Genomic DNA, 11,524 nt, shown 5'->3' on the forward strand with positions numbered 1-11,524 from the left:
AAACATTTTAATTTGAAGTAAATAAAAAAATTAATTTTTTTAAAAATACTTTTAAAACATACATAATTTATAATTAGATTGTTTATTGATCATCCTAATTCTGTTTTTTTTTTTTATGGTTTGAACATCAAGCCTCCCTCGATTCTGGACGGCTATAACAAAATACCCTCTTGGAAATGGAACAACTAGTTCTTGACGTGTGCTTAATATCATAGGAAGACAAACGCTTTAATTATATAGGTTAAGAACCACCAAAAGACAAAAAGGGTGATGTAAATCAAATAGAAAATCTAATGGGGCCAAATAAGTTACATGCTTGAAACGACCGCCACAATTATCTTTTAATAAACCGTTTAATCTTGTCTTATTACGATGACAAGCAACGCAAGAAGATTTATTCTAAAGATTCTGCTTTCGGTAGCTTTCATAAAATTAGGTTTGAGCATTGGTTCCTTTTTCTTCAATCATGGTGTAATTTCAATAAGGGGTGGATCCAGTGGACTTTCTATTAAAAAGAAAGGAGAAAGAAAAGAAAAGAAAAAACAAGCCAGAATTTACTATCCTTGAATTGAAGCGGCGGGACCAGTGGTCTCTGAATGGCGCCAGAGTCGTCCCAACAATAAGCTGACGAAACAAGTCACGCATATGCAAAGATCACATAGGTACCAAGAACTTAGATGACCATGAGTTAAATGTGTTCTCGTTTCCAATTTTTTTATGAAAGAAACAACTTGTTACAAGAAAATGGATGCCAAGAAACAGAAGGTCAAGGTTATACAACGATTGGCTAGAAAAAGCAGCTTAATAGTCATGAAAAGGCAAATAAACAGGCAGGATCCGAGTCACCAGCTAACATTTTGTCCCTGTGTTTTGATTTATGAGAGGCTATATCACCATGTCTATTTTTTGACGATAACTTTTCAGTTAAAACATGAAACTATGATAAAGGATCTACTAAACTGTGGAGCAAGGTAACTATAAAAGGCTGACCAAACAGAAACAAGGATGAAGAAACAGAAGAGGTCAAAGCTGATATAGGGATTAAAGATTTATAAGCCGTCGTTGTTTGTCTGGCCCCCTGCATCAAATGATGGGGCAATTAGACTACTCATTGTCAAGATCTTAGCGCCTTTAACTTGTACTACATTGGAATGGATTCGTGCCTTTTTTTATACCAATTATAACTTGAAATCCATTGTATAACTTCGAAGTTTTCACTGACTAGTGGCACCCTGCAACTTAAGTCTTAATCGATGATCATAAAATCGTGGTTATGGACTATATATTTTATTATGTTGAGGTCGAAGTTAATATATTTTTTCTGAGCATGTAGGATTATATATTTTGACATAGATACCATCAGTGAAATGCTACACGGGCACGACTCCATCGAATCGAAGCCATGTGAGCAGGGAGACAGGCACCTAGCTAGGGGCACTAAGTTTAATTGACTATGGAATAGAAATAGGTTTTGAGGTCGCCACGTCCGCAAAATACAAGCACTTGCTTGCAACTTAACATGAAGGCAATTAATCACTCGGCAGAAGGACACCATGCATGTGTACTAAACAATAGAACACGGCAACCACACGCCAAGGGTGTCCTTAAAGAAAAACACAAACCCCACCACTCCTTTAATCTCTCCTCCCTCGCTCCCCATAACCATGGATCGGCGGGACCACCAAAGATCTGCACCAGAATTCCACAAATGTTTCTCTCTTGTCTCTGCTGTCCTATCTCTCCACTCACATATATTTATCATATCTGTAACTTCAGAGAGCCCTCTACCGTTCAAGTTACGATTCATGTCGTCCCAAACATCTAAACAAGGCAGAAGGAAACGAAATGCTACTAATGGTTTGCTAGAAAGCACTGTTCTGAAACCACCCCACGTAGGTCATCACTGTGGCCTGGCTTAACAAGTTCCAGACAAGTTTTTTTAAAAACCAGTTAACTTGAGCAAATTCAAATCATCTAAATTATTATAAATTAATTTAAATATTTTTTTGTAAAATAATATTTTTTTTAAAAAATAACTTGTTTCATGTTAAAATAAAAAAAAAAGTTAGAAAACAAGTCATTTTAGTTAAAAATAAAATAATACGATGTTCTTTTACTTTGTACCAGGTTATGACACAGGAGTATGATGTTAACTATGCTAGAAAGCACATAAGAAAGTTTCTTTTTTTAATTATTTTTCTTGAGAACTCGGATCCATTTTTTTATACAGTATAGATAGGTCTCAAACAATCATAGCTAACTTGATAAGATTGTCATTCTTATTTGAAACAGAACTCATGAACTTAATTGATAGCTCATAGAAATGGAGAAGAGAGATTTTTATAAATTTTATCAGAAATAGGATTTTAACTGTGATTTTACTAGTTATTATCCCATCTCCAACCAGTAAGTCAAACCTCAGCAGAAAAGCCATATCCCAGATTTTTTGTCTTGTTCAAATGATGAATCATTACCTTAAAATTAACTCTAGTGTCGAACAAGGACGTACTGCGATCTTTAATGCATGAATAATATTTCCATTCTTTGAATTAAATGATGACCGACGAAATCAAAGGAATGAATTCCAATGAGGAAAAATCGTGGAGGAGGGTTTTTTTAAATTTTAAAAAAATCCCAGGTCTTGAAGTTAATAATGAAAGGAAGGAACTGTCTCAGTTTTTACTTGAAAATCAGACTTATGGTACAGACAATGTCATGATCATGGCACAAATCAAATGACTTCTATATATAAAGACCCCATAAGGCCAGATTGAAAAGAACAAATCAATGGAAGTTCAGAAGTCCAGAAATGCTATTTCACAGCTGCCTATATATATGACATTAGTTTGACAGCAACAATTTACCAATTTTTTAAGAAAAAAAAACATCAGTTAAGATACAGTTGTCATGCATCAATAATTTTGAAGGTATCCTTGCATGGTGTGTTGTTCCAAGATAGAGAAATAAGATTTTTTAATAGCGGTAACTAAGATTCATTATTCAATCTCAAGTGTCATCTTAACCTTTATATATATATATATATATATATATATATAGACACACTCGTATCATCACTGTAGTAAATAATAAAATTCAAATGTAATTATAAAACCTGATTCAAGATCGATTTGATATAAAACTTGAAATGATAGGTATATTAATTAAAAAAATTAAAAAAGATCAAAACTATGTATTATGTATTATGTGATCAATTAGATAAAACTAGATCAATTATAGATTAGATATTTTTATATCTAGTCGAGGTAATGGAACGGGCTATCTGGGTATGTAGGGTTTAATAACAGTGAACTGAACATTACTTTCAATCATAATTATTATTCAAAGCAAAAATGCTTGGTGCAGTTGCGATTACACGTGTCTTGCCAGATATGATACAATCGGGGACTGCCCTAAGCAGTCACTCCTCTTTAGGTAGTGCCTAATGGGAGGAGTAAATGATCATGTTTTGTAGCTAAAATGCTCAACAAGTTCGTTTGTTTACATGGAAAGGAAAACCTTTGTGTGGCTCAGCACTGTATGGTTACTAAATTCACTCAGTGTATTGAAATGATCTAACCAATTTGATTTAACGTTAAAAACATTTAATTTAAAGTCAATATAATTTAATAAAATCAACCTGAAAGATCATTAATCATGCGACTGATCGACCCAAACTTTTAATTTTCATATTCATCTATGCATTTTCAATCAAGCTAAAAACAACAACTATTGTATTGTGAATATTTTTTTATTAAGATATATTTTTAGCTGTACACAACGAGAAATAATTTCTTTATTTTGTTATTAAAGTTAAGAATATTATTTGAATAATTGCAATTTAAAAAAAAAAACTATTACAAAATATAGTAAAACCCATGGATATTTCATTGTATCTCCACAAATCATTTTTTTTTTTTCATCGTGCATATTTGTTTTTCAGTTGCTATGCACAATTGACAATCGATTAATCAAAATTTATTCAAGATGAAAAGAATTGAGAATAGGATGACCAAAGTTTAACATTAGGAGAAATCTCATAGTTAATCTAAGATTTTTGGGGTAAGTTTATTTTAGTCACCCTACTTTCCTTTTTCTTTCTTGAAAGTCCCTAAAGTTTTTGTGAATTTAGTTTTGATCTATATTTTTTTTTCTTAGTCTATGGATTTGAGAAAGGGATATTGGATTTTGGCAAGGAAACCATAGGTTTTCAGTGATTCCAACCACTTAAAAATTTAATTAGATGTCAATACATAGGTTTCATCCAATAAAAAGCTTTCGATGATGGTTATCAAGTCAATATTTTCTGAAAAAATATCAAAATTGAAAAAGAAACTATTTTGATTTTGTATTTTTAAACCATGTTTTGAGTTTTTTTGGTTTATAAATTGATTTTTTAATGTTTTTAGAGTGGTTATTAGGTTTTTTAGGTTAAAATGGATTTTAAAGAAAAAAATTGTAATAGCCAAAATTTAAGTAGATATATGACGTGTGTGTGTGTGTTTTTTTTTTTTAAAAAAATGGTTTTGTTTAAATAAAAGAAGGGCGTGAGTGAATTAGTAATCTCATATATCCAAGCGGTTAAAGTGATAAACTTCAAAATGTGTTCGTCTCCCCAAGCATGTTTGAATCTTGATATCCATGTTTATCCAATTTTCTTTCTTTTCATTCTCTGTTTAAAATTTTTATATGTTCTTTTTTTTCTTCAATGTTTATTCTTTTTATCCACGTGTACCACTTTTTAAGTTCTTTTTTGTTATAGTTTTTAAAAATGTCTAAGAATATTATATTGTAATAAAATAAGATTTATAATTATTAAAAAATCATGAGGCCTGTAATTTTTATCGTAAAATCAAAATAAAATAAATGCTACTAAACCCAATGGATTAACATATTAATTCAAGTTAATATAAATGTTTTTTAATGTATTATTGAATAAGAAATTATTTCAAAGCACATAGCAGGATATAGAGTTTTTTCAGCTAAATCAGATTTTATTACAATACTAAAAGTTATTCTAAAATTTATAACCTAATATTAAATTTTTATATTAAAAAAATATACAAATAATGTAAAAAGTAGAAGATATTCGAGAGTACGATAGAAGTTATAATTAAAAATATTTTTTGTTTAAAAGTATATTAAAATAATATTTTATAAAAAAAATAATTTTAACATTAATACATAAAAACAATATAAAAAATAAAATTTAAAAAACCATTATTTCATAAACGTTACAAATAACCTATTAAAATATTGGTTTGAACGAACAGCTGAATTCAAGCTCGTCGACAGAACGTAACTTCACAGCAAAAAACCATAAATTATTACAGGCAGATGTGCATTCCTGCTATTAAGGCCTTGGGCCAGACTTATATATGTTAAGTCCTTGGGCCAGACTTATATATGAGGCTAAGAAACAAGTCAGCCCCACATAAAATCCTTTAACGTATTTTTTGAGGTCCACATCCACCCACCACTCTGCTGGCCTCTTCCCTTCCAGAAATTCTATTCACAACTTTTCCTTCCTTCCTCATCACTTGCCATGATGTGCCCACAAGCCCAACAGCCGGACGCTTTGCCTCTCGTTTCTGGGATTTATTCCGTACTCCAACACCCTCCAAGTATACCCTGCACCCCTTATGGTGGGACCCGACCCGAGCAAAGTTGGTGATAAAGTTCTTATGTCTTCACGGGGCCCACAATACCTACCAGGAGAATTGACTAAAATGTTTCATGCTATCTGGGCCCACTACCCGCATTACATGTGAATCATACATCAGTGGCGGGGCCCCCTGGATTCGGCCTCGTGAAAGCTTCGGGCCTATCCAGATTCTCCGTACAGAATGCAATGCGTCCACAAATCATGGCTGCAAGGAATTCTTGAGTCCATATATAAATTTTAAGATTCTCGGGAGTGATTTTATGCATATCTGATGGTTATTTTTTAAAAAATAGATATAATTATAGGAAAATAATATTTTGATTATTTTTGATGGGTTATAAGTTTTATATTTTTTTTCACTCTGTGTTTGTTTTTTATTTCAAGATAATTCTAGGATTTAACTAATAACTAATTATTCTCTGATAAACTTTTTATTTTTTCGTACATGCTCAAAATATGCTTAGATTCCCAGTTTATTCGAATCCATCAAGATTTGACTAGGCATGGGACCACAACCATGCCACGAGTAACCAGCTATACATAATTTCAGGAGTGTGCATAGGTTAGTTTAATTTAGTTTAGATTAAAATTTTTTTAACTAAACTGAGTTTTTTTATTTAAAAAAAATGAACTGAACTAAACAGTTCACTACAATTCAAAATTAACGGTTTGATTTGGTTGGTTTGATTTTTTATTTAAAATAACTGAATTAATATACATGTTTTCTAGTTGGACATTTTGAATTTTTTTATAGGTTTTGATATAATAAACTTCGGTTTTTTTATGTATCAAGTTAGTTTTTTTAGTTAATTTTATGTTGGTTCTTTTTCTTTTTAATCATCCCTACAATTGTCTAAAATTCAAATGGTGAATCTAACAGTAGGAGTTGGCATAACGTTCAAGAATGTATATACCCTCTCTTAGCCATGTTTAAATCTTGTAGGAGTAAAATTCTTATAAATTTTCAAACTTTAAAATGGGAAATACCACCTGACCGTAAAAAGAACAAAAAAAACATGTGGCTAGCTGCTGCATCCAATTCTGTGATTTTTATTTTTTATTTCAAAGTTTAGCATATGTTATTTTTTAAAATATTTTTTTTTGAAATACATTAAAATATCATATATTTTTTTAATTTTTAAAAAATTATTTTTAATATCAATATATCAAAATAATTCAAAATATAAAAATAAAATTCAAATATTTCAAAAAACATAGTTAGACAACTATCATTCAAGTTCCTCCTTTGGGTTTTGTGTGATTGGCCGCTGGTTGGACATAAAAAGCTCCAGCTTTTGTACATTTACAACTTCATTGACAGGAATTTGCTCCCATTATAGAAGGTGAGGTGAAGAAATCATAAAAGGGTACGAAAAGCGAAAGAGAATACATGCGGATAGGTTCAATAGGAAAGCACTACTTGGATATAAACAGAGAATCCCAGCACAAGGAGAACGGTCCAAGCCCCAAATAGAGCAAAAACAGCCACGTGAAAAGAAAGCCTTTCACTGCATCAAACTTTATGAAGGGGATTAAATGCACAGCGATTAAATGCAGGAAGGGCCTAGTATATGCACCTCCGAAAAGCAACCTGGGGTCAACTGCTTAAGAGTACTGTATCCAAGTTTTGGAATTGTGCCTTTAAAGCACAGCAATGCCAATCTGTGACTGTGTTAACAGCCGACTCAGGAACCTTCTTTCAACTAATTCAAGCAACTCAACGAGAGGAAAGTCATCAAAAAAGCAGCAGGTTTGAGAGCGAAAAATATATATCGGCGCAAGACGCACATCTAAATTTCCCTTGAAAGAGATTATCATTCTTAAGCACTTGGCAACAGCTCACGAGACAATGGTTTCCTAGCTATGTAGCAACCTAATCCATAAGCAGAAGGGATTGTCATGTGGTCGGACCTATTTGGACATGTTGGCATCCATATTCCTGGTAGTTTTTTGATATTGAGATGGAAAGACCAAAAATTTGCGTTGATTTGAAATTAAACCTAGAAGGAAGATCACAGCCAGAACTCCTCCTCGATGGTCTTGAGAAACACATGGGAACAACAGGAGCAGTGAGGTTCACATTTTAGACCGAAGAAAAGGGTGGCGGGACACAAAATAGGCTGAGAATAATGAAATGTTATGATCTTCTCAACAGAAAGAATAGCCTTGAAACACAAATAAAACTATCTTCGAAAAGACTGCCCAAAACTACTTGTGAAATTCGGCTTAACGGTCAAGGAATCAGATGAGATGGCAACAACCAGAGACAAATGGGAGAGAAGCACATGTACCTGCAAGAGAGATAGACACATGATCTTCCGCTTCATTCACACATCATAAGAAATTATGACTGCATGGAAAAGAAGATCCACTATGAACAAGTTTAACATGTACTGATCCTACAAGATAATGTCTACTATTCTGATACACACAAAAAAAGAAAAGATGCACTCATACTAGCAAAGAATAAAGCATCTGCAAGTACAGAGTCCAAGGCAAACAAATTATCCATGGCTTGCTTTGATTTGACTTGGCTGAAGGGGTTTTAGAATCAGATTACAGTATAGTGAAGAGAGAAACTGTGATACATGGAGTCTCCAAAGTTGATTTCAACCATCTCCATCTATCTTCAGACAGAAAGTTGGAAGGTGCTCGAGGAGAGATGGAATTTAAAGAAGCGGAACATTCACTGCAAACACGTAAGCAAGAAATAAACGGCATAGTAAATAGAGGTATTATAGCACTGGCATAAAACCAGCAAGCCTTGTAAATGTGTGTATTCATGTCGGAACATTTATAGTTTCTTGAAGATAATAGCTGCAGCATGAAAGTGGTAAATTATTGTTAGAGAATAATATAAATCATATCCTGGAACTTCATTTAACAACTTAAATTATTGAATTAAGATGATTTTTTAACATGGTATCAAAGCTTTGATGACTAAACAGTTACGAGTTCGAATCTCATCATCTCTATTTATTTTATAAAAATTAAGTACAAAGTAATATGAGTCTGTTCAAGTTTCAAAACTTCATCTAACAGTTTAAACTATTGGTTTGAGATTGTTTTTTGACATTACCAAATTAATACAATACAGCTCTCTGTCCAACTATGGGAGCCAGTTCCACAGATGAATAGTTTCCATGATTATCCTTTAACAACTCAGATCAGAACCTGAAAACATTCGGCATTTTCAATTATTAAGGGAATTTCTTTAAAATTTCAGAGCAGGGGAAAGATATAACCTGAAACACAATGATAAAAAAATATAGGATGCTATTCGTTTGTATTAAGCATTAAAAGTATATAGACATTGCTAACACATGGGTATCTGATAATAAAAGCCACGGATAGAAAAGAAATTGTGCATACTAAAAAAATCAAGTTTAGGTACAAACATGATCGGGAAAATAAAAATTCTTCATTCTAAAATCTTCGGTCCTTAGAGCCAGAGGACATGTTACTTCTTCCGATATGAATTGTTCATATCATATACAACTAGAAAATCCTAACTTTCAAATTCCCCTGAGTTCCAACCAATCTCAAACATCACTGTGGTTAATCAATAAGCAACATCAGGCAAAATTGCAGTGCAGAAACATATATCACAACCAGTAACAAAGAAACTGCAGAATGGCAATTAAATGTAGGTTCTAAATGTAAGACTAGCTTCGAGAGAGACAACAGGATCATCCTAGAGAATGTGTTTTTTCCATTGCATGATTTCAACGTAAGATAAATTTTCAGGAGGGTCCTATCATCACACCCCACTGTTCACTGATTCAAGATCATGGGGTGAAAGTAAGACTAGCTTTTGGTAAGCAGGAGCACTAAAAGGTAAAATAGAAGATTCAGAACTCTTCGACAGTAAGATCCATGCGAGATAGTGTAAATGAAAGTCGTAGACAAACAAAAATGCTTGAAACAATTATGAAAAAAGAAAAAATGACAACTGATCGCACACTCGAATTTCGGAAAAAAACAAGTGACAAGAACATGAACAATCTAAGAGTTCTATTATCCACATAATTTGAGCACAACAATCAGTGGCCTATTTGGATTGCGAAAAAATGTTCGAGTAGCAGGACTATGAGGATTAAAACCTTACTAATCTGAGATGCTTGCAATCCCATCTTGAAACAAAAGTTTTGTTTGCGGAAATAATCAACGAGATAAAGCCATTCGCAATTCTAATTACAATGAGATTGAAGTAAATCACCACATTTTTTTACCTTTCATTCTTTCCAAGCATAAGGAGCTTTATCAACAACTAAATAATCTCCCCTGATATCCTTCACTACTCTAATCTCCTCATCAATGTACAACGATTCAAACCTTTACAGAACAAAACAAATACACACGACTTAACAAAAAAAAAACATCATATTAATATTCATATTCACGTAGTAGAAAGAATTCCAGTTTTGGAGAACACTCACCATCCCTGGCCAAAAGGCGGCAACGGTATCTCCCAATTCTTCCCTCTTAAAACCGCACTTGTAAATCTAAAACAAAATTAAAAGAAAATAATTATCAATCAAGATTGAAACAGTAAGAAAGATCAAATTTTAAAGCTAGAGTACCTAAAATTCACTCTCTGAGAGGAAGAAACTTCAATGCTTGAGCGTACAAAGAAAACCCCATCAGGTGGAAAAGTGATAACATTATTAAGAGTCCTTTTTTCAACATCTATAACCTGCAAAACATCACCAGCTTGAGTACCAAAAAATGGAGCTTTCTCTATGATAAAAAGTTGCTCTTTCTCTGTGGTCCAAAGCAACCGCCAAGTGGCGGAAAGTGAGTCATCAGTGGTGACTGTATCTTTTCCTAGATCAGCCATTGCATCAATGGCTTGGATAATTGAGGATCTTTTAATGGGATCATTTTGGGTTTTGAGGCCACGGTGTTGATCGGAGATTAGAGTAAGGAGGTGTTGCTTGGCTGATTGTGACTGGGTTGTCATTGACGAGCAGGTGATTTTGGAGGTGGGTTTAGGAGGGATAATAGTATGTTTGAAGGGAGCTGGGAGAAGGAGGCAATGACATGTGGCCATGGAGAAAGGGATACAGCCTCCAAGGGGAGAGTGGTTTAGACTTGAGCCGTTGAGCGCTATGAAGTGAATATGGCGGTTGAATCCATACCAGAAAAAAAACGATATTTTGTTCATTAATGGATCAGCTTGTTCAAGGCCCAAACAAACCCAGTAGGGCCCACAGACGTTCATGAAATTCAAGTCACCTTACAATAACCTTTCGAAATAGAGCCCGTTTTTCGGCAAATAACTCCTTTATTTCCAGAATATCCATAATTATTATCTATAAAAAAAATAAGTGGATTAAAATAAAATTTTGATAATTGAAGAAATAATATTAAAAAAAATCGTAATGACATGATTGAAATTAAATAATGAAATTCATATTATCTATGTTCTAAAAAATAAGGAAAGCCATTTTTTAATGAAATATGACCAACCTATTTCTGTATTTATTTAAATAAAAGGTAAGAAGAAATATTATTTATATTTAATGAAATATTTGTTTTATAAAAAAACCACACGCGCTTTTCGTGGATGAATGGGCTTGGGCCTTGGAGGGAAGCCATGAATTTCAAAAGGACAATTTTAAACAAAAGCTCAAGAAACCGTCCCGAGAAACCCCTCCGTCCTTTTATTTTAGGGTTTAAACTTGGAACCCAACTCAACAGCTCACTGTAAAACGACACCGTGCAAACTCTTAAAATAAGTTCGCACTCTCCTTTCTAGAGAGCCGTCTCTTCTCCTCCTTTCCAGTTGAGTTATAGACGAGAACTTCGTGCTTCTTCTTCACTTGCTAAAAATCACACCACACACTTTCTCTCTTTCCC

General features: G+C 33.1%; 1 protein-coding gene across 6 annotated transcripts; it reads right to left on the reverse strand.

The window, feature by feature from the left end:
* Nucleotides 1-7,624: 7,624 nt before the first annotated feature.
* Nucleotides 7,625-10,796, reverse strand: LOC105131786 (Plastid-lipid associated protein PAP / fibrillin family protein). Of its 6 annotated transcripts, XR_843501.1 has the most exons (6): nucleotides 10,246-10,796; nucleotides 10,102-10,167; nucleotides 9,895-9,997; nucleotides 8,742-8,836; nucleotides 8,120-8,351; nucleotides 7,768-8,012 (listed from the first exon to the last, which is right to left on the reverse strand). XR_843501.1 is itself a non-coding variant. In XM_011034943.1 (4 exons), the coding sequence occupies exons 1-3, from the start codon at nucleotides 10,713-10,715 to the stop codon at nucleotides 9,898-9,900; spliced, it is 636 nt and encodes a 211-aa protein (XP_011033245.1). In that variant the 5' UTR covers nucleotides 10,716-10,796; the 3' UTR covers nucleotides 7,878-8,351; nucleotides 9,895-9,897. The 6 variants fall into 6 exon arrangements, 2 of the variants coding, with proteins under 2 accessions (XP_011033245.1, XP_011033259.1); XR_843506.1 differs by lacking the exon at nucleotides 8,120-8,351 and having other exon boundaries at nucleotides 7,625-8,012; XR_843500.1 differs by having other exon boundaries at nucleotides 7,878-8,351.
* Nucleotides 10,797-11,524: the final 728 nt, after the last annotated feature.

Source organism: Populus euphratica, unplaced genomic scaffold (genome assembly GCF_000495115.2).
Source record: "Populus euphratica unplaced genomic scaffold, PopEup_1.0 scaffold2.1, whole genome shotgun sequence".
NCBI classification, from domain to species: domain Eukaryota; kingdom Viridiplantae; phylum Streptophyta; class Magnoliopsida; order Malpighiales; family Salicaceae; genus Populus; species Populus euphratica.